Below are 24,868 nucleotides of genomic sequence, written 5' to 3' on the forward strand. Positions count from 1 at the left end.
TCCTGCGTTAGTGAGAGAGAAGAACAGTACTCCGCATTCAGTGAAGTAGTACCATACCCCCACTAAGGACAGGGAAACAACTGAAACAAAAAGACATAAAATGCACAGAGATAGCTACATCACTCAGGACACCCAGTGGGGTAGGTGGGTGGATTGTGTGAGAGCACAGATAACCACTCGGAGAACAACAGTTACAGCAACTTGTCTTTCTTCTTCATGGCCTCTGTGTATCAAACATGGGCAACTAGCATATATGGTTGGTGGGGTGGGGTTGTCATTTGAGTATTGCTGACAGGACTACTCTTCCAAAAGCAAAATTGGATCTGGCCCAAATGTCAAGATGACAATGTTTGGCAAAGGTGGATGGAGTCAACCAAGTTGCTGATTTGCAGAGGTCTGGTAAAGCTGTTAAAGCTGCCATCTCTCAGGTTGAGTGTGCTTTAAGTTGCATCAGGAGTTGCAATTCAGCTACCCTTTGCCTTGCCTCTATAGCAAGTTTGGGGGATTCGTGGAAAGACTTAGTTCTGGAGTGATAGAGTGCCTGTGCTCTACATTCTTCCAGGGTATGAAGAGTAGGCTTCACCAGGTTGAGCAGGGATGGAAAAAAGGCCAGGAAAATAATATTCTCATTTAAATGAAACAGAGATATGACTTTGGGTAGGAAAGAGAGATCTAGACCAAGTACCAGCATGTTACAATGGACGACAAGGTATTTATTTATTTATTAATTAAAACATTTTTGTGCTGCCCCATTTGCCGAAGCCTCGGGGCGGCTTACATCACTAAGTTAAAATAATTACAATATAAATTAAAAATATAAATATTAAATTAAAAATAGAACAATACAGTATAAAATAAGCCGCCCTGGCCAGATAAAATCCAATAATATTAACAGTTAAAATGCTGCTTGAATGAAAAGGTCTTCGCCTGGCGCCGAAAAACAAATAACGACGGTGCCAGGCGGACCTCTCTGGGGAGCGCGTTCCATAACTTAGGCGCCACCGCAGAGAAAGCCCTCCTCTGAGTACCCACCCTCCTAATTTCTTTCACGGAGGGTTCCCGGAGAAGGGCCTCCCCCGCCGATCTCAAGGGGCGGCTGGGCATATATGGATGCAAGTGCTCCTTCAGGTAACCAGGACCCAAGCCGTTTAGGGCTTTATAGGTCATCACCAACACCTTGAATTGGGCCTGGACTTCAATGGGAAGCCAGTGAAGCTGACGGAGAACTGGAGTCATGTGAACACAACGCCCAGTCCCCATCAGCAGCCTGGCAGCTTTATTTTGAAACAATTGAAGTACCCGGACCGTCTTCAAGGGTAGCCCCACGTAGAGCGCGTTACAGAAGTCGAGACGGGAAGTCACCAATGCATGTGTCACTGTCGCGAGGCAGTCGTACTCCAGATAGGGGCGCAGCTAGTGGATCAGCCGAAGCTGGAGGAAAGCGCTCCTCGCCACTGCTCTCACCTGATCCTCTAGTGAAAGCTCCGGGTCGAGGAGCACTCCGGGTCGATGGAGCATACCTCTATCTGTAGGGTACAGAGTTTGCTAGATCATTGAGCTAGATCATGGAACTCCACCTTCCATGACAGTAGGTCTAGATTGACTGTCATCAGAGACTTGAATGGCTTCCTCTTTAAGGTGTGCAGGACCACCAACAAGATGATGGTCTGAGTAGGTGAGAGGATATTTTTCAGTTCCTTCAGGAAATGTCTGACTATCAGATGTGGAAAAGCTGATGAACCCTGGCTTATGTCATGGAAAGTGAAGATGGCCACTAGGTGGACTCTGATGAATGAATCCTTTAAGTCTTACTGAAAGATTGTGATAAAATACAGAAGATTTTGTTCTATCATGCAGCCTCTAAGATGGAGTTAAGATACTCATGGAAAGGAGACTGTGTGTGCCATAGGGACAGATCCTCCATGCTGTCAAATGAATGCTTTGGATGTCTGGATGGAGAATTTTCCCTTGATCCCATAAGATTAGGTCTGGTACCAACAGGAGCTGGATGTAATTCCCCTTGGAATGATTGAGGATCTGGATGAACCAAGGCAGCCTTGGCTACCGGGGCTAATCGTGATGCAGTCTGTGGCATCCTGCTGAACCTTCTCCAATACCTGCATTATCAGAGGAGTTGCAGCGTGGGGAGGTAGAACAAGGTCCCCATCCAGTACAATGGGAACATATCGCACAAAGAATCCCTGCTGTCCTGCCCAAGAGCAGAAGCTTTGGCAGGTAGTGTTGCTCGAGGTAGTGAAAAGATTCACTGACAGGGTCCCCCATGTTGCAAAGATCTCATCCAGGATCTCTGATTTCATCTGCTACTCATAAATATTGAGACTTCTGCTGAGAGAGACCACTAAACTGTTGTCCATTCTGGTGATATGAATGGCTGTAATGATGATGTGCCAATTGACATACCAGTTTCAGATCTGAACAGCAAGCTGAATGAACAGAATCAATATTGATGTAGAACAGCACTGTGATATTGTCTGTTGTGACTCGTATGTGGTGTCCTTGCAGAAAAGCCTGTAAGAGCCTTTTGTACTGCAAGCAGCTCTAAATAATTTATATGGCTGTGGACTTCCAGCTCCTCCCACATTCCTTGTGTTCAAAGCAAGTCACAGTGGGCCCCCCATCTAAGCAGCTTGATGTTGAGCTGTAGCTGTACTGCCCAAGAATATCTAAGAGGCATTCCATCACATGAGGTGGAATGTGAAAATGCTCTGAGAAGACAAGAATGAGAGAAGGGGTAGGGGCTTCCCAAGGCAGTAGAGGCAGTCTCATTGGAACTGAAGGAAATGGTGAGAACTCCTCCTTTTTCTATGGATGCTGGGGTGGGGGGTTCCTACCAAAATGCTCTCAGCTAATAAATCTTCCCAACAACTGGCTCCATACAGGTGCAGATCCGATATATGTGCAACACAGAGACCACAAAGAACATGAAAAACAAATCTTGATTTAAAATTTATTTTGCTTTTCGCTATATGACATGCCTTTAAACTTTTATACATCAGGAATTTATTTGAATACTAATGTGAACTATGAATTTCAGAATTTTGGCACTTGCAAGGTAAGTAGTTGCTTAAAAATGTCAGTGTAATACATTTACATGCCAATGTCAGATGGTAGATAAAACTGATACTTAAAACAGATCTGTAAAGTCCTGCGACAGTTTTACTTCATGCATTAGCTATTTAAACTGTTATATTCATATGCACAAAAAATGGCCATGGGCCTGTCTCAACACGTCATCGGCCCGACCCATGAACGTGGACACACTCTGGACCTGGTTTTCTCGACGGGGCAGGAAGAGGATGACCTGAGGGTGAGGAACTTATGTTTGACTCCCCTGTCATGGTCGGATCACCTCCTGGTGAGGTTTGTGCTCGAGAGTGGTCTCTCCCTCTATAAGAGTGCGGACCCGATTGTATGGGCCCACCCCCAGAGCCGGATGGATCCGGATGGATTCCTGAAGGCCCTGGGGGAGTTTCCGGCTGACAAGACTGGTGCTCCTGTCGAGGCTCTGGTCGAACTGTGGAACGGAGAGATGACCAGGGCTGTGGACACAATCACTCCCAAGCGTCCTCTCCCACCAGGCAGAGTCCGCTCTTCCCCTTGGTATACACCTGAATTGCGGGCGATGAAGCGGGTTGGGAGACAACTGGAGCGTAGGTGGAGGAAATCACGGGATGAATCTGATCGAACACACTTGAGAGCCCACTATCGGGCTTATGCTGTGGCGGTGAAGGCGGCGAAAAAGAAGTTTTTTTCCGCTTCCATTGCCTCCTCACAATGCCGTCCGGCGGAGCTTTTTTGAGTGGTACAAGGCCTGGTTCGCCCGGGTCCTAAGGAAGATCCGATGCCACCCTCAAAGGCCCGCTGTGACAACTTTGCCAGGCATTTCAGGGAGAAAATCGCTCAGATTCGTCACGAGCTGGACTCCACTAATGAATCAGAGGTCTCTGGGGAGATGCCAATGCTACCGTCTGGTCCAAAATTGTTGGAGAAATTTCAATTATTGCGGCCCGATGATGTGGACAAGGTACTTGGACGAGTACGTCCCACCACTTGCCTATTGGATCCTTGCCCGTCTTGGTTAATAAATAACTCCAAGCACGGGATTGGGACCTGGATCTTGGAAGTGGTTAACGCTTCTCTGAGGGAGGGTCGAGTGCCTGCCCCTTTAAAGGAGGCGGTAATACGACCAGTCCTGAAGAAAGCGTCACTGGATCCAGAGATGGCCACTAACTATAGACCTGTGGCCAACATCCCGTTTCTGGGCAAGGTGTTGGAGCGAGTGGTGGCGGGACAACTCCAAGCACTCTTGGATGAAACTGATTATCTGGATCCTTTTCAGTCTGGCTTCAGACCTGGGTACAGTACTGAATCTGCCTTGGTCGCCCTGTACGATGACCTGTGCAGGGAGAAGGACAGGGGGAGTGCATCCCTGTTGGTTCTTCTGGACCTCTCGGCGGCTTTCGATACCATCGACCATGGTATCCTTCTGGATAGGCTAGCGGGATTGGGGGTTGGAGGCACTGCTTTGCAATGGTTCCACTCCTATCTCAACGGTTGATTCCAGAAGGTAGTGCTGGGGGACCATGTCTCTGCGTCATGGCAGCTATGCCATGGAGTACCACAGGGCTCCATTCTATCCCCTCTGCTATTTAACATCTATATGAAACCGCTGGGAGAGGTCATCAGGAGGTGTGGGCTGTGGAATCATCAGTACGCTGATGATACCCAGCTCTACCTCTCGTTTTCCACTAAACCAGGTGAGGCAGTGGCTGTGCTGAACCGGTGCTTGGCCGAGGTAATGGAATGGATGAGGGCCAATAAACTGAAACTCAACCCAGACAAGACGGAGGTCCTGTTGGTTGGCGGATCGGGCTTCGGAGAGGGTGGAGTTGACCTGGTCCTGAATGGTGCAACACTCCCTCTTAGGGATAAGGTCCACAGCTTAGGAGTACTCCTCGACCCGGAGCTTTCTTTGGAAGCTCAGGTGACAGCGGTGGCGAGGAGCGCCTTCCTTCAGCTTCGGCTGATTAATCAGCTGCGCCCCTACCTGGAGTTCGACTGCCTGGCGACGGTGACACACGCACTGGTGACTTCCCGCCTAGACTTCTGTAACGCGCTTTACGTGGGGCTTCCCCTGAAGACGGTCCGAACACTTCAATTGGTGCAAAATAGAGCTGCCAGGTTGCTGACGGGGCGTTATGCTCACATGACTCCAGTCCTCCGTCAGCTTCACTGGCTGCCCATTGGAGCCCGGGCCCAATTCAAGGTGTTGATTATGACCTATAAAGCCCTAAACGGCTTGGGTCCGGGCTACCTGAACGAGCACTTACGTCCGTATATGCCCGACCGCCCTTTGAGATCTGCGGGAGAGTCCCTTCTCCGGGAACCCTCCATGAAAGAAATTAGGAGAGTAAGTACTCGGAGGAGGGCTTTCTCTGTGGTGGCGCCAGGTAAAGACCTTTTTATTTAAACATCATTTTAATTGTTAAAATATATGATCTGGCCAGGGCAACTTCTTCTTCCTTCTCTTTTCTCCTCCTATATTATTTATTTACTTATTTTATACTGATAATTTTAATTTTATATTATTATGTTTGTAACTCAATGTATTTTTTGTATTTTTGTATTTAATGGTAATTTATTATGTGCCATTGTATTTCAATGTATTTTATTGTGTTGTAAGCCGCCCCGAGGCTTCGGCAAGGGGCGGCATAGAAATGTTATAATAATAATAATAATAATAAAAAAAGCTAAAGTATAATAGCTACTGTGTATGTATAAAATCAACAGTGTACACTCATAGGAATTATCAAGGTCACATTGGCTACTGATCCTTCCTCATAAATCAATCCCAAAGACGCATTTTAATAGTTTTACATTTGGTGATGAGAGACATTGCTGAATCAGTATGTACACAGATGTGGTAATTTATTTCATATAGTTTTGCATGAACAATTTATGCTTTAAAATATCACTCCCCAATATTTCTATCACAACATGACATTTTGTTAAATATTAAAAAATTATGTAGGGACCAGTTCAATATATTGCTACGTATAAGAGTATAAGATACAGTGAAAGAATTGTGTGGAAGTTCAGATCATAACTTCTCTTGGTGTAGCCCCTCTCTGTATGTTGCACTGACAGATGTCAATGCCACCATTCTGGCATTGGCTATCATTACCAGATGTGCTCACTGGGCAAAGCTGTTAGTCAAAGAGTTACGCTGATGGACCTATCAGGCCATTTTCTTAATGTCGCCACAAATTTCTATGCCTGTCATTCAGAAAATGCTCCCAATTCCTGTACAGAGCTTAGTACAGCAAACCCACTGAAACTGAAACACAGGTGAATGGATTAAAAACCATGAATAAAATAACAAACACTTACTGTTTTTGCATTAAGTATAAATGTCTTTTGAGGCACAATTTCTTTAAAATGTATTCAAGAATCTGTAAGCTTTTTTATTACATAAGATATTGTTTCAGAAAAGTAGTGGCTTATTGGAAAAGTAGTGTGTAATAATTTGAGCTACATTAGTGTTTTTTGGTATATATTTGTTAAGTTTTCTAATGGAATATTATTAAGGATGTAGTTGGATTGTGCATGTTTTTAATTAGAATTAACACTTTCATCTTGAATATGTAAAATCAGTTTGGAAATACTTAACATATGTGAATAAAGTCAAGCTGTCATAGCAAAATTAAGACATTTTCTATAGACAGTGATGATTATATAGTAAGTAGATTCCAAATAACTAAGCATTCATTGTTGGCATTTGGAGTAAAATCCTTCTGTGCACACATTTTCATGTCCTTTGGGAATTTATGCACACTTTGATCATTATCCCTTTGAAGTAACACTTCTTTAAAGAGAGACATTTCAAGTGCAGTCTTCAGCTCTGTTAGATGTTTTACTGGTAGGTAGGAGATTTATTTTACATAATTTATTCTGCAGTTAGAAAGCATAGCCTGATGCATGCAAACTGCAAAAGACAGTTCAAATGCCCACCTTTATCTCATAGGAACATTTATTTCATGAGTTACATCAATTTCAAATTAGAGTTTGAAAGATCAACCTGATTAGGTCATCATACTCCCATCAACCTACATTTGGCCCTGATACTATGTCCTTCATTGTTATGACAAGCTTGACAGAAATGTAAAGAATAAGAATTCTTGCAACATCAAATTGGATTTTTAATGCATTTCACTGTTAAGACATAAAGGGAATTCTATTTTGCATACAGAATTCCAATGTGCAAAATAATTTTACCTTTTCCTCTGACTACCCCAATACCCCTCTGAAATCTGTTCCAGAAGGATTTTCCAGATAGATTTAGGGATGGGACAGGGGCTGTGGGGATGGGGGCAGAATCTGCTCCACCAAAATATGCTTTTCTTATTGGTTGGTGGCTCTAATTGTATACAACTCCAGATCTCATCATTATATAATCTTAGAATTTAAATGTACTTTAAAGACAATCTTCTCAGTGAAAGTTGTGCAAGATAATTATCAAATGAGAATTGCTTCAGTAAATACTGTGAGTGAGTAAGGGCTTGCTTTGTGCATACATTCGAACTTCAAATTGCAGCTTTCACACACACTGGAGAGAATGGGATTGCCTAAGCCTATATGATAATCCTCATGCTCATTAGTAACTCAGGCAATTAGTAGACCATAGCATTTGCCTCTGACTATGGCTTTCATTAGGGTGTGGAGACCTGATATACTGTAGTTACTCGGCTTTAAAAATAAAAAATAGCACAAGAAGAGGAAAATGATACAAGATCTTTATGTGGGTGTATATTGAACTCACCTGATGTCTACTAGGATGACATAATGGGATTTGGGAACTACATGAAACTCACAAACATGTGAGTTTGTCCAATATATATTGCTTTGACAGATAGCAGCTTTCCAGAGCTTTTGCAAATTAGAGAAGTCAGGAAATGAACCTGTAACCCATTGCAAACATATGATTTGCACTATGGCTATGTTGTGATCCCTTCCTGAATGAATAGTGAACTTTCAGAAACATAAATTTTTGAATTCTGTTTAGCAGTTCCATCTAAGCTGAGCAAAGAATGAATGAGCAAGAAGCTTTATATTTTTAACTACTGATGTCTGAAGCCTCTCTTCCATCTCCCCCCACCCCAGAATACACAAGGAAGGCTTCTGTTTTTCTGCTTTATTCTCATGCACTTATTCATTTAATAATTAATTGACTTTATAGTCAGCCTTTCTGCCAAAACTCGATTGGCTGGCTGGCATAATTCTATCATACCAGGAGGACTGTAAAAGCCCTGATGTGGAAGAGTCTTTGTCTCCTGCAGGTGACAGTTATTTCTCCTTGACTGACTGCTGAAGTCGGCACAGCAAAGAGGCCTGTGTTAAGTCACTCATACAGTAGGGTTGGCTTTATTATTTTATTTTTGTGGTGCAGCAAGGAGATAGAATGCTTGGGATAGGGACACTGGGCATTCTTGATGCTTGGTATTATTGCTGCTCTCCACTACCCTTTCCTCATTTTTCTGAAACCCTGTCCCACTCTTTTAAAATGATCTGGTGTTCAGGAGAGTCATGGTGCCAATTCCAACATATTGGCCAGAAGGACTGAGTTTAGATCAGGGGTCTCAAATTCGCGGCCCGCGGGCCAATTGCGGCCCCCACTTGATATCAAAATTTAGTGATAGTGTGGCCCAATCGTTTTTCTTACTCGCACCTGTGTGAATCGTTACCCTGGGTGCAGTGTTCCCTCTAAGCTGTGGGCCGGGCAGGGCACGGGGGAGGGGTCCTGCTGCCTTCAAAGCTCCAGCGGTGCCCGGGCCGGCCTCCGGGAGTGATGCGGGATGAGTGGCCCACCACCACTGCGGTGGTGGAATACTTGATGCGGCCCAGCCTCACCCAGACTCTACTTCCAGCGGCTCCCAGGTAAGTTGAGTTTGAGACCCCTGGTTTAGATACTGGGTGAGTTCGGTTCAGTAATGGTGGGCCACAGAAGGGCTTCTCTGGGCTTCTGTTACAACAACATACTGAACATCACTTTACTTGCATGGGAAATTAGTGCAATGTTCCTACAATTGCTGCATTCTTTTTCATCTTCTTTCTTGGAGATTGGAATGCATATTGAACATTGCCAGTCTATGGGCCATTGTTTTGTTTTTCATACATATTGGCACATTCTTGTTAGGATTTAGTCCGACTCCATCTCTACAGCTTGGTTCTTTTGGTATCCTATCTACTCTGGGTGCTTTGTTCCTTCCAAGTGCTTTCAGAGCAGTTTTCACTTTGCTTTCTAAAATTGCAGGTTCTTCCTGACTGAAAATGTCCAATTCCTTTTGATTTATTCTACTCTAATGTTGAACTATACTATTTCCTGCTATATGCTTTCCAGTTTGCCTTGGTTTGTACTTCTCATATCCATGCTCTAATTGCATGTGCTGTTCAGAATCAAAATCTCCTTTCACCTCTGTGCATTTCAGCCTTCCTTTCTGCTTTGATCCAGTTGTGTCACTGGTGACAGTGCTATGTGTATTTGTACTTTGTTTCTTCCTAGTAGCTTGTTGACTGCCCTCTAACCTGGGCATCTCCTCCTCTGGCATTATCCCTTGTTTCATATCAGTTTGTTTCATTATAGGTTTTTGAAGGTAAACAAAATTCAAATTCAAAAGTAGTGTCCCTTGGTCTTTTTCTGTGTAGTAATAAACATGGATAGTTTGTTCTTCATTGCCATTGTCTGTGAAGGATGCTTTACCAGTCTCACTTTCAACCACTGCCGCTGCCCAATAGCTTATATTCAAAGGTTTCTCTGTCCCTTTCAGCATTAGAGATATCCATTCTCTTCTGCTGATCTGACCCTTACTTCCTAAGAGGGTGGATGCACATTAGTCTGGTGTCTGAGGTTTGACCTTGAGTGTCTACTGGGAGAATCTGGCCTCCTGCTGGCATTGCTCTTGCTTCTTTGACATTCTTAAAGCCCTTCACCACATTAAAATAACCACAACTGAGATTGCCATTAGCAGCACCAAAGTGGCAATCCAGGCAGCTTTAGGGTTAAGGAGGGAAGGATAGAACCTGCCCAGAGAACTTGATCAGGAAGGCTGCTTCCTCAGCTGTCAGTGGCAGTGGCAATGACAGTGCTGTGGGAAGAGGCAGGCAGACTATGACAGCAACACTGATCTTGAAGGATAAGATTCAGTGGTGGTGGTGACTATCAGTGGAGTTTAGGGGGGCTGCACAACTGGCCTAATAATAAGGATTATTGAGAAGTCAGTCCTATTAATTTCAAGTCAAAATCTGAACTTTAGATGGTAGCTGGAAAACATTTACTTGGATATATTTACACAAGACATCTATTCTCCTTTAAAAACAAAACAAACCAAGCAAACAAAAAACCCTCATTGTCATTTCTGCAGATCCTTCGGTTTGTTCAGGGATATAAAGAATAGATGAAATCCATATTTCTGAAGCAGATTGAAGAATGATTAAAAATGATCCTTGAATTTTGAGACTATTGTCACACAGTTTCTTATAAGGATCAACAGATTCTCTCCTGGTGAATATGCAGATCTAAGGCTAATGATTAATATATAATTTTGAAATGACTGGATGAACAGGCCAGTGTGACAAGGAAGTGTAATATGTTGTGAGGAGGTCTGATACGCTCATAATCAGTGACTACGAAGTTTATAGCAATCTACAAAAGTGTTAGAAAGAGTAAGAGTTAAACCATTGCATAAAATTTATTTGTATGCCAGTGAAGGAGCTGACTTCACATTTCCTAGTATAATAGCCATCAGCAGAAGTTTCAGAAAGAGCAACTTGTTTCCATTACTCAGCCTTTGCATGTGTGGCTACAGAACAGCTAGTTTTAGGAACCTGGTTTGCTGAACGGTCTAGGAAAGATAGAAGCTTTTGCATGCAAAGTTAAAATTATACTGAGTTTTAGGGGAGTCATGTTTTGTAAATAATTAAAAAGACTATAGAAGATGTTATTTCATTTATATGAAACATAGTAACACTCAATGATTTGAGGAAAATATTCCAAGAACAAAAATGAGGTGCTGGTAATGAATTCATGAATATATGCAAAAATGACTATGGCAAAAAACAGGAACATTTTATGAAACTATCACTTGAGAATTAGTTCAAGAAAACAAAGAATGTCATGTGTAAAAAATATTTTATAATATGTCTTATTTCTGAGTACAAATATATCAGATTATACCATTAGACTGCAATCATATAAAGTTACCTGTGAGTAACCAGTTTGGACTCACTGGAGCATATTCATGATTAGACATTCATAGGCGTGCACTGTTAAAATGCTGCTTTAATTTTGTTAATTATGCCAAAATTGACCAAAGTCCAATAAAATCCAATAGGATTCATTACCTGGATTTGGTAAACTATACTTCTTCCTCATGTTAAGTCTTATACAGACTTTGCCAGAAGTACATTTGAAAATGCATTAATCGCAGTTTCCCAAGCAATCCCCAAGCTACTATATGCAAGAGAAAATCTATTAATTTTTAAATCACATTTCCTTGCATAATACTTGAACATTAACCCCAAGGGAAAACAGGCATTATTCTGTGGTTTAAATAGGACTATGGAAGATACTAATTTCAAGGAAAGGACAGATTATTATCTTAAATATCTAAGTTTGATTTTATGGAATTTATAGAATATCATTCTGTGCAGCAACAATGCTTGAATTTAGGAGATGTGCTCTTTCTTAAACAATTTAAAACTGTTTTCAGAATTAAACCATTATTTAGATATTACATTCTTTCATTGTTCTTATTTTTAGTGATGCTTTACACATGACAAAGAATATTTTCATTGAGTATTAATTTTGTAGCATTATTTAACAAAAAATGCATGTTTCCTGGCAGAATGCTGTAGAGTATATTTGCAAAGCTACTAAAACTAGCTGTAGTTCCCTGTTGCAAGTATAGCAGGTAGAAAACACTCTGATCACTGGGTAATGAATACAAATCTCTAAGTAAAGGTTTACAAATGTAGATATTGATTTCTAAAAATCAGTACAATATTCTGCTTACATTCTATGACTAGATGTCTTTATTGTTCCTGCCTTTGTTAACCAAATGTTTTACAAATATAATGTAAAGCATGTATGGGGTTATTATTTAAACCCAAGATTAATGAGTTATGTAATCTGCCTGTTATTTTCAACTTGTCTAAGAGTTGGAACACAGGAATGAAAGAGTGCCTCTGAGCATTTTCCACAACATTATAATATGGAGTTCTTAGTTATTAAAGAATCTTCAGCTAACTAGTTGGATTTAAAATATCTGACTGATTAAATGCAAATAAATTTGCGTATTAGATAGTGGGGGCAGTGACTGAGTGAAAAAGAAACAAGCCCTCCTTTCTTTGTGGAGACCCAAACTCTCCCTAGTACAGCTTACCTTGATAGCTGATTCCTTTGGGGGAAAACTACCTAGACATTATATCTGCATTGCAAACCTCAGTATGACACATTTTCCAGGGAACAAATACACAGTAGTAGTTATTTATTAAGCTCTAAGCTAACACTTATGACTAAAGGAAAATTCTTTGTTAAGTAGTTTATTTTTCATTCTGTATTGTAAGAACATACAAGAACAGATACGCACATGCACACACACACACACACACACACATAAAAGTATGGCTGAACACTTGGCGCTACTGATTATAATTTACTCTTGCCAATTAAAAAATGGTTCCCAATGCATGCATCTCCAAAGCTTAATCCCCCAAAGCTTAATCTATTGATTAAAAAATGCAGCCTTACTGAAAGGCAATATCTTTCCCTATACAAGCAGGGCCTCCTGATCAAATGTGCATCTCAGAGGCTTAATTTCCAAAAGAGTGGTCATGAGGCTTAATTATTGGAAAGAATCACTTCAAAAAACTTCAAATAATTTATACATTATTACCTAGAAAGTTATGGTACATTACATCATTTGCACCAGAGTAGGTTCTGAGATTTGACTTTGGTGTCTGGAACTACTTTTGCTTAAGTCATTTAAGGTTTGTTGCCTTAAAGCATGTAATTAAACTGATGGGGTTTGTGGCTACAGGCTAACAGTCAGTCCTGAAAAATTATAGTAAGGAAGGACAGTGGGTTATAGCAAATGTCAGAAACTTGGTTATGTTAACACTCACTGAAAGTTCTTTACATTCGTTGGGGATGCTGAGAAATGTCAGAAAATGGCAATATATAGAACTCCCTTAAGAAATGCAACATATAAAGAATACCTTTGACCAAAACCAGAGTCAAACTTCCTATCAACATCCAATACATTTACTGAAGCATATTGGGAGTGCTCCAGGCTGATGAGTTCTGTTTGGATACTGATTAGCAAAAAAGTCATTGTCAAATTCTTCATATAATAAAAGTATATACAATGATTAAAAACCCCTTCCAGTTTAACAATTAAATTAATTTACCACAATTAAACTATCTTGTTAGCTCAAGCACCACAAAATTGGGAAACTGGAAATTGTGATGCCTGAACTGATGTGCTCATGATCACTGATGATGGTGTACAATGTCATGCGATCTGTTTACTTACAACTTACCCTTCATACACCCTTATTTTTCTTGTCTTTTGGGTCCAAATCTAGATGGGGAAGATGGGGTGTTTCGACTAACCAAGACAACTTAGCCTTACTGTATTGCTAGGTACAGAGCCCACATATGTGTGGTGCAGAGAGACCATGAAGAAGAAGAGGTGTTGTGTTGGTTTGGACCAAGGAGTCATCTAATCCAGCATGCCATCTACATATTGGCCAACCACTGCTCAGAGGATCTCACAAGCAGGGCCTGAGTGAAACAGCACCCTCTTGCTCAGGTTCCTCAGCAACTGTTTTACACAGATATATTGCCTGAAACTGGGGGTGACATATAGCCATCAGGATAAATAGCCATTGATAGCATTCTCCTCCACTGAATTTGTACTGCTCATGTAGCTGGCAGAAGAAGTTAAAGTGAGAGGGGACTTTTAGCAATAAGTCTAGATGTTTCATAAGGCAGGGGATATCACTGTTGATGCAGATACAGTTTATGACCACTGCACAACAAATGTGCAATTTTTAGCACTTTCAAACTTGTTCTACCTGTTCTACAATTTATCTTAGATTAGTATGAAACTGGATATTTGCAGACCTTAAGTAGATTAGGGATGTTGAGTTTCAAGTTATAACTCAATAGGGATCATTTTTATTAGCTGCAGAATTTGCTGGTAGAATCTTTTCTTTGAAACTCTCTTTAACTAAAGAGGAACTCCTATGTCCTCTTTAATACCACATTACACATTCATGTCTTTAAACTGCTAAATCTATTTATTTAACTTTTATACCACCCAATTAATGGTAATTTATTATGTTCTATTGTATTTCAATGTATTTTATTGTGTTGTAAGCCGCCCCGAGGCTTCGGCAAGGGGCAGCATAGAAATGTTGTAATAATAATAATAATAATAATAATAATAATAATAATAATAGCCAAAATGGTCTGGGTGGTTTAAATAATCCATTAAAATATAGTCTAAAATACACCACATTATAAAACATAAAAACATTGTTATGCAAATTGTAAAACCAAAATAAAAACACATATAAGGGTAAATCTTGGGACTGATTAAGCAACTAACAAAGTCCCAGCCAACTAATTAAATGCCCTGTGGTAGAGGACAGTCTTAACCTAGTGCTGAAAAGATAGTAAGGTTGGTGCCAGGCAAGCTCAGTGGGAAGCCTTTCTCCCTGTTGCTACCAAATAAGCCTCTCTCAGAGCGGGTAGCAGAGGCAGGCCCCAGATCTTGATCATAACCCAGGTAGGTCACAGTCAGAGAGGCATTTGCTTAGGTATTGTGGTCCCAAGCCTTGTAGATCTTCACAGGTTAAAACCAGACAGTTGAATTCAGCTTGAAAGGATGCAGGGAACCAGAACAAGCAGGCCAGAATTATTGTTATATGCCCAGACTGCCTGGTCCCTGAAGCCAGGTGGGCCTCAAGTGACAAACATGGCTCAAGATGCACCCCAAACTATCATCCTGCTTCTTCCAGGGGATTGCAACCCCATCTAGAAGAGGTTGATTGTTAAATGATGCTCAGTAGTATTTTTGCATATTCTGTCTTTAATAATGTTTTATAAGTACAATTCAGAGGATTTGAACCTCCATTGCATATAACCACAGGAATATGCTTGTTAATTTAAGCAATTTGCATATATTTTTGAGACATTTAATTGAAATGTATGTTGCAACTGTCATAACAGTGAGTGATTTGCAGAATAGGACTGAATTCCATGAACAATTGGTTAACACTAAAATAAAATATTCATTTATTTATCACTGAACCATAAAAAAAGCCCTTAGGTACCAGTAATGAAATTAGTCATAAACAGTACTTAGAAAAGATAGATTCAAAATGATACTGCAACCTAATAGGTAATTCAGATTTCCAAAACTGATCACTTAATTCCTGCATCATATGTTGCCAAATAAGAATGCTGCTGCAATGCGGGTACAACATTTAAATGGAAAAAAATAGAATATACATCAATATTTTCAAGAATAATAATGAGTTTTTCCTTCATGTCTGGTTTGTAAGTGTCCTTTTTTCACAGGAATGGATTGGTTTATCAGATTGCACTCATGTTATTTGTATGTCAAAGAACATGTTCCATAAACCAGTCATTTTGTTTCTCAGAAGCTGAGTTCAAATCATGGATGAGAAACCCTTGTTTATTCTTGGTGCATTCTGAACATTCACATAATATTTCAGCTCCTCTGAACACTGCAGCCATAAGTCAATGGGAGTCACAGGGATATTAAATAAAGAGCTGTTTGCCCTTTCAGTTATTTAGATGATGTAGTCCATCTTGAAACATTTTTAGGGAGAAACAGTGGACTGAAATATTTATATATTTTGGCCAGTATCTGCAGCGATACTGGCATATCTGTTTAGGCATTGATGGAGGCCGATCCAGTCTCAGACAGCTGTCTTTGCCTCTTCTCTGGTTCCTCCCCTCTACTGACATAATCCCTCAGCAGCCAAAAAATAACTAATGTTGTACCAGACACATGTTATTAATGTGTTGTGATAAGGAGTTTTGTTTAGGAGTTTTGCTGGGCAACCTGAATGAGGGGATATTCTCTTAAAAATTAGGCATTTTTGCACAAAATCAAACATCTCTGTAATTTTGTTTCTCTTGCTCTTGGTCTTTTTTAGGCTACTTTGAAGGACACCATTGGTTTTGGCTATCATCCCACAGCAGACTGAGTATGACATAGCTTAAAATGTGCTGCTGTCCTAGCACTGCACTTATGTTATAGCCTTTAAAACAATTATCATACAGCAAGTAGGAATATATGCGAATTTACTTCTTATTTGGAAATCGTGAAAACATCCCATTTGCAAAGTCCAAAGGTGAACAGGGACAGAGCTCCTTGGAAACTTTTTCAGTTTCCCAAACTGGAGTTCATGTTCAAAAGTGCACAGTGCCACATTTTTTAAAGAAGAAGCTGCATTTTTCCTAACTAGGGTGAGATGAGGAACATTTGTGAATCTAAATGAAGTGAATAAGGTTGAAGGAGAATGGATATTTGCAGCAAGTGATAACAATGTCAATGAGAGCCAGTGTGGTGTGGTGGTTAAGAGCATGGGACGGGGGCTCAGGTGATCTGGGTTCTAGTCCCCGCTCAGCCATGGAGCCAACTGGGTGACTTTGTGCCAGTCACAGACTCTCAGCCCAACCTACCTCATAGGGTTGTTGTTGTGGGGATAAAATGGAGGAGGAGAATGATGTAAGCTGCCTTGAGCCCTTTGTAGGAAAAAGGCAGGATATAAATTGAAAAAAATAAAAAATAAATAAAAAATAAATGTCGGGGTCTGAAATATTAAATCTCAAATCATCATAGAGGTAATTATGTATAGTCCAATGTAAACATAAGGAACAATTTTAATAAGATCAGTCTTTTAAAAACAGCCAATAATTCAAGCTCTCACTTGACAAAAAAATGGCACTATTCCAGCAAAATTTTTCCCTCTGGGATTTTCCCTTACTGTAGCCTTATATTTTCCCTAAACACCAATCATTTAGTGGTTTTCTCACTTTTGTACAACATGTTTCCCCTCCCCAGTTCTAAAAGATTGAATGCCTCTGCTAATGATTAGGTACTGGCAATAAGATCTTTTACATAGAATATTATGATATTTTTGGCTTATCCATTTTGATTTTGGCCCTGCTTACCCTTGAAAGATCTCTGAAATAGAATTTAATCCTTGGGCAGAAAAAGTTATTGCATCCTTGTCAAAGAGGATGAATAAATCAGTGCTGGGGTTTCCAACATGAATATATTTCTATATCAACTGTATGTGTCCAATTTCAATTTTTGCTATCCAGCTGCTATCAGCTCTTTGAAATGGCCATAAAATGTGTGTGATAGTTGGTAGTTTCCAGGTGGCATTCAGGAATGTAAGGATTAATAATGCGATTGACAAGAGCAATTCCCTCCTTATTTTTCTCAGTTATACCATAGAAAGCAAAGCAGCCAGAAAGCCAACTGCTTCGATATAATTTTTATTAACAGAGAAAAGTTATCTTCACAAGTGCTATTCCTAATTTTGTGGCAATTTATGAATACCACTTTATATACTATGAGGGACATTATCTGCTTAATATTAAATAGCACACTTCTCTCCCTGCTCCCAAGCAAAGGAAAGAAGAGGGATGAGTCCATTGACCACCTCACCTCCATGTGCAATCATATGCACACTTACTCAGGAGTAAGTCCCATTGAACTCTTACTTTTGAATAGAGAATTGCAGGATTACATTATAATTCTTTTATATACTAGAAGGGATGAATGTATTGGGGCAGAATACCCAGGCTAGCTCCTCACCCCAAAGAAGAAATACTGTAATCACATTTTAGGTTGATATATTAATGTAATGGTAGAATACAGTCATGGCTTTACTCTCAGACTTCATAGTTGCCTTGTTAAGTAAGTGAAAGCCATGTAAACTTTCTTGCCACAGCTTATTTTTTGAATCCTGAATCAAAAGATGGTGGCTAATTTGGCCAAGGTCACATTGACTATTTGCTTCTTTTTGTTTTTATTTCAAGCAAATTAAATTTATTCAGTTATTTATTTATTCGTTTTATATCCTGGTTTTTTCCCCTCATACAAGCTCAAAGCGGCTTACATCATTCTCTTCCTCCTGCTCCCAATCTTATCCTCACAACAACCCTGTGTGATAGGTTGGGCTTAAAGTCTGTGACTGGCCATGATTAAGTGGGGATTAGAACCCAGATCACCTGAGTCCCAGTCCTACACTCTTAACCATTATGGAACACTGGCTCTCAATGTTTATGATAGGGGGTTTATCAGTTCATGTATTATCTATGTGTTTTTAGGGATGTAAATTTATCTCATAACATTTATATGGAAAGGTAGCATACTAAGCTATTATATAGACTATGATATACATCTGAATGTCATGTCCAAGTGATGGTCTGAGGATGGCAACAAGGAAGGTGACCTTCTTAGTGGTGCCTGACCTAAATTAAGCATATAAGAAGAGTCTAGTCCAGCATTCCATTCATCCAGTGGCAGTTAGCTGCCCACAGGCTACTATAAGCAGGACATGACTAAATCAGTACCCTTTTGCCCATGATGTCCAACAACTGGTGTACATAGGCATGGTGCCTCTGATCCTGGAGGTAGCATATTGCTAAAAGGAATAGTAGCCATTCCTAGCATTCTCCACCAGGAATTTGCCCAATCACCTTTTAAAGCTGTCCAAAATTGGTGGTCAATTTTATAGAATTCTTACTTCCTGGTACCAACGCCTTCATCTTTTCACTGCCAGGTACAGACTACCTTATACTTCTAGGAATATAAAGACATATAATGGGGCATGTCAAGAGTTTTAAATAGGCTTGTTTTTACTGAATTTATTTTAGCTGTTTAAACTTAGCTGCATTTTTAGCTACATTTTATTTTCTGGTTTAATTATTACTTTTTTTTAATTGCTGTGAACTTCCCAGTTGTTGGGTGGTGCAGAAACGACATAAATTGATGATGATGATAAGAACACTTGAATATCTGCTGTCTGGATGCCAGCTCTTAGAAAGCCATTTTCCTATTCTATAAGCAGTGGGAAACAGATGGTATTAAATGTCTGAATGGGTCTCTTATGGAATAGATTCCATATTTACTGTTCATTGGGACAAGATGTAATAATTGACTTGATTAGACTGTGGAAGTATCAAGTTCATCCTAGTAGTGTAACTCTTCAGGCAAACAAATTTCTTTGGACTGGAGAAACAGCAACAAAAAATCTACAAATGAGCCTTCTCAGTGAACAAAAAGTACTCTCCTCCACAGAATTCATCAATGATTCTCCATTTAAACAACAGCCACCACCTTGATACAAACAGGTGCAAATCCTTTGCTCCACTTGCAAATTTCCCTTTATTCCTTTATTAAGAAGCATCAATCATATCATTCATACTTACTTCTCCATATGCTATAAAGCCATTTGCAAAGTGCGTGATCATAAAATAGTGTTTCACAATGAATATTCATGTGTGAAAGTGACCACCACAACAAGTAGTTCCAGAAAAAAACTACACAGCAACAAAATATACTGAACTGGATTTCTTATAATAAGTACCTGGGTTTCAGTAGCTCTCAATTCACTAGACTTTCAAGTGAAACTATTCGTATTCCAGCTGCTCAATAACTGTTACTATCAACTTACACAGCATTTATTACTCCCTAGAAGAAGTGTTGCCTTCATATATTATATAACTTCTCACTTCATGTATTCATTCCAAATGTCTTAGGCTCACAGCTAATGAACTCAGCATATACTTCACTTCTAATTCTTTGCACCCATGTAGCAACTTTTGCTTTTACTTTTTGTGACTAGCAATAACCATTCTACTTTGTCCATGATTTACTGATAAATAAAACTATTTCCCTATTCTAGTTACAGCCATGATTTCAATATATGCCAAGTAACACATGACAATAAATTAAATTTTAAACCATCCAACAATTAACTATGAGCTTGATCCAACTCCTGTTAAAATAATTAATATTTTGCCCCTTAACTTTGATGAACATTGGACTACAGTCTATGCATTAAAAATATCTACAGCCAGTGCTTTTTTTTTAAAAAAAAAAAAAAAAGGTGCTGGAACTCACATCTTGTTAATCTTTTATTTAGGGTTTTTTTTAAGGGTAATCTTTCATTAGCAGGACTGGTGGTTGAGAAGTAATTAGTAATTTTTTTCATTTTTAAATTTGGGGTCATACTTTTACACTAAAAATTAAAAAAAGATTTTCAATTCACCAACTTTTTTTTAAAATAAAGAAATTATTTACCTTTTGCACGTAGCAAGTCACTCTACACACAGCAACACTGTGTAATGAAACATAATGGTCGCCGCCCGCAGTAAGCACTCAGCGTGTGACCACATGACCAATCATAAGCCGAGCAGCCCCATCACAACCAGCACAGACACACAAGCAGCCCAAATGCACTATTTTAATGATTTGCCACCAACCTGCTACGCCTGACAGGGCGACTCAAAATCACATGGAAAAATCCATTGAAAAAAGGTGCTGGAACGCCGTTTCAGTGCGTTCTATGACAAAAAAAGCCCTGCCTACAGCCAACAAAAATTGCTTTGGAATACAATTAAGAACAACTTTCTTACCATGGCAGGAACCTTCCACTTCTTCATATCCAACACTGCAGATGCATCGTCCTAGAGGCACAAGCCAATCCCCATCTGCTCCACAATATAATTTTGGAGTGTCCCGCTCTTCAGCGCTCTTCACACAGGAACCTCGTACTTCCACTAAAGAGGAAGAATCAACCCTTGGAATAGTATCAGGAAACATAGCCAAGTTCCGAACAGTGAAAGGGCACTTTTTGTAGTAAACACGGACAGAGACCAAAGCAATGCATGCGCCAATGTCTTGAAAAGCAAGAAAAAATCCTTTCCTGTTTATTGGTCCCACCTCACGAACTTCTGTGTTCAGTTTAAGGATGCGGTCACCCAAATCCATTTGAGTAAAACTCTCATCAGCTGCAATTGTATCAATTTTATTGTACTGGTTTGGCTTGAATTTAATTCCATGCGATTCATCTGATTCCAGGTAGTAGAGGTTAAATGTTTCTTTGCATGTCCCCAGTACCCAAGGAATGCTGTTGCAGTCCCTCAGTGTAAACTTCATTTCCACATAGATTTTCTGGGCTGCATCACGAGAGATCCAATTTGTACGAAGCCAGTTGTTTTGGTTGGGTTCCATAACATTACATACCTGGTAAGTATGAATGGGGCGGTTATATTCATCCATTTCTGTTATGGCATCCCACTGAAAAGAAAAGCATTTCATGAGAAAAAAAATCCTTATATACATACATATTTTAAGTATACATTATAACTATATGAGTTAAAATAGTTTGAAAGTGTTGCTAGTGTGGAAGGCTGTTATAAATTTTTGTCTGAGAATTCTATGGTAACCAACATAATACTGAGACCTGAGACAGTGGAAGATATTAAAAATCAGGCTGCTATCATTCCTATAGTTGCCACTTTACTTGAAAGAAGTGTTTCCTCAGGATCCCTTTGAGTCAGATTTGATCATGAACATTAATGTTTGCTTGCCTTTATAGGCTACTTCATGCATGTGGAAATAACACAGTACAGGCCTCACATATGAGCCATACTACTTCAGTTTCATATAGATACATATTTGGCTGAAATGACCTTCATGTGAATGCTGCAGAGTTGAACACACTAGGGAGATTACTAACTTTCATAGTTTCTCTCTGTTATGCTTTTCATATTAAAGCAATTTGAACAAGTGCATTTTCATGTGAAATGGATGTGGTAGAACTTCCAAACCATGATAGAACCCATTTAGGCAAAAAGGTTCCAGTTTAGTTGGTCTGACAACTAAATGAATGGCTAATGACTGCCATGAGTTTTGCAAATTGTTTTGAAGCTATGAAGCTGAAATACTTACATTTCAGAGGACACAGGACCATCCCCTTAGTCCTTGACCTTGAGAAGGTCCATTAATTTGAAACCCACCTCTTGCTAGTTCTTCCTGCTTAACAGCTGCAAGCAAACATGAAACCCTATGTGGGAATGGGTACAACTTATTATGTTCATATTCACTAATAATGGGAGCAGATGCATTAAACTGGAACACATTTACTCTAACCACTTGTATGAAAACAAAGTCTCCAAATGTACTCCTGGGGGAAAAATCCCTCTAACACTATACATGTGATTTGTGAATTAGGCTTTTATGCAGCCTTTGAGAGAAGCAATGCTTGTGTGGCATTCTGCCTGTACATTGATTATTATACCACAAAGCTGAACATCTGTTCATAAATACCACTTAAACTATAAAACATCTTCTCTTTATACAACTATTTATAAAACTCCACATTTTATTAGCTTTTACAGCTTTTCATATTTGCCATGGAACGAGTCTGAGGAAAGTGGAATACAGTTGCTTGCCTTCATACTCTACAGCAGGGGTCTCAAACTTGCGGCCTGCAGGCCAATTGCCGGGACGGGCGGGGCACGGGGGAGGGGCTCTGCGGCCTTCAAAGTGCTGGCGGCGCCCGGGCCGGCCTCCGGGAGCGACGCGGGATGAGCACTCCACCACCACCACCACTTGATGCGGCCCAGCCTCACCCAGACTCTACTTCCAGTGGCCCCCAGGTAAGTTGAGTTTGAGACCCCCTGCTCTATAGACATCAGAATAAAACCTTTATAGTAGCTGGTATAGAGGGTTCATGCAACTTTCCCCCTTGCTCAACATACTCAGAATTCATGTCTCTTTAAATTGTATGTTAATACACTTCAAATTTATCCAAGTCATATTCAATCTGTACTTTTTGCAAGTAGGGGTTTACATTAATTAAAAATGCAGCTATTTATTTGTATTTCTTATCTATTTTGCAAAAGCCAAGTGAAAGTCTTATAATAACCCTGCCCAATATTAGCCACCAAAATACATTATTTGGTTTACAAACAGTGTGAGTAGGTTCAGAAAATATGTAGTTTATGAATTCTAAAGATTTTGACTCTTATACTTCATCTTTGGAGATTAATCTGGCTATTTCCTGACTTGTTTTGCTGACAGTTTTCTCCTTCAGAGGGCAAAGGAAGGAATGATGGAATCAATCATGCGTAATTCAGACCCATAAGGAAGAGGAGTCCTTAGCGAGGTGGAAACAGTGAGAACTTTTGATAATGTGACCATGTAATGGTTGAGTTCTTGATTTTAAGGAAAACTGAAGTTGAGAGTAGTCAAATGTGTACCTTGGACTTTGGGAAAGATGATTTTAATAAACTCAGAACAATGATAAGTAGAATTCCATGGCAGGGAAACCTAACTGGAAAAGGAGCTTAAGGCAGATAGGAGTTACTAAAAAAGGAGATACAAAAGATGAAATCAGAAACAATATTAATGGGGGAGGGGGAGGGACGGCCACTAAAGCAACCAATGTAGCTGCACAAAAAGGGCAAATAAGTGGAAGGAGGCACGGGTCACTAAGGAAATATGGAGGGAGATAGACTGGAATTCCAGAAATGGTGTCAGGAATGCTAAAGCTCAAAATGATATCTTTGCATTATTGCATTGCATTACATTTCTAGCCCATCTTTCTTCCTCTGCTATGGAACCAAGAAGGCTTATAGAGTTTTCCTCCTCTCTATTTTATCTTTACAAAAGCAATCGGGTGAAGTAGATTAGGCTGAAAGTCTGTGATTGGCCTAAGGTCACCCAGTGAGCTTCATGGCTGAGTGGAGGCTAGAACGAAAATCTCCCAAGTTTCAGTCCAACATTATTATGCCACACTGGCTTTACAACACACCAACATAGCATTTATAATTTATGCGGTTCACCCATATTTTCTTTTGGGAATAGCATGTATATAATTTTGTGGCCCACATATAATCTTGAATATAAATAATATATAAAAGGCAGGCTTGGGTGTGTTGTCTCAGGGATGCTTTAGCTGGTTTAGTTACAGTGCATGCTATTTTAGAACTGGTGGTTGCCTAGACAACCCCTGGAATTCCTTCATGTTCTTTGATTCTAAACAGCAATTGTTTATGTATTTTCTATCAGAGACTTGAAGCCTGATGAAGATTACCATGGTAAAGACCCTGTTGAAGATGAAACTGGCCAAAGAAAGGGCCACTGGCTCCCTTTAAGAAAATCCTATGAATTCCTTCGTGATTATAATAGATGAAAAGGTTTTATTCCAGGGTGTTTTGCTTTGTTTTGTGTGCCCAGAAAGCTCAATTGTCTACATAAGTTGAGACTATTCTGAAAGCCATTGTGCCAGGGCTATTCAGAAAGAGGCTCACTGACCACCATAAAGATGTTCCATTGTATTGTGACATTACACAACAAGCTGGGATATGGTCCTGGCACAGCAGGGGAGATCATGTGATAATAGATATGTATTTGCTCCAATGTACAAAACCATAATCTAATAAAATACAGAAAGGTAAGTCTGAGGTGGAGAGAGTAACAGAATTATTGTATTATCTGTATTACAGCTATGAAAACCCTGTGTATCTGAGATGCAGCAATCAGCTGCCAAAAATGGTCTAGCAGCTGCAGTGGCTAATCTATGCAGTAACTACTGTGAAATTTTTAATTCAGAAGGAAAGGGTAATACGCAACTGGTCTCCAGAGCTAATGTTAATACTGTTTGCCATCAATGGGAGAAAGTGATTTTCCAGTGAACTTCCCTAGTAAGCAATAGTTAAGTTGCA

At 39.9% G+C, this 24,868-nt stretch overlaps 1 protein-coding gene across 2 annotated transcripts in view; it reads right to left on the minus strand.

Moving 5' to 3' along the window:
• The window catches only part of EPHA6 (EPH receptor A6), a 462,252-nt gene that overhangs the window by 312,270 nt on the left and 125,114 nt on the right, over positions 1 to 24,868 (minus strand). For both annotated transcript variants that reach the window (XM_044442451.1, XM_044442452.1), the window contains exon 3: positions 20,771 to 21,434. In XM_044442451.1, coding sequence (XP_044298386.1) covers positions 20,771 to 21,434 — 664 coding nt within the window. The remainder of the gene's footprint in view (positions 1 to 20,770; positions 21,435 to 24,868) is intronic.

The sequence above is a fragment of the Varanus komodoensis genome, unplaced genomic scaffold (genome assembly GCF_004798865.1).
Source record: "Varanus komodoensis strain SLA01 unplaced genomic scaffold, ASM479886v1 scaffold4, whole genome shotgun sequence".
NCBI lineage: Eukaryota > Metazoa > Chordata > Lepidosauria > Squamata > Varanidae > Varanus > Varanus komodoensis.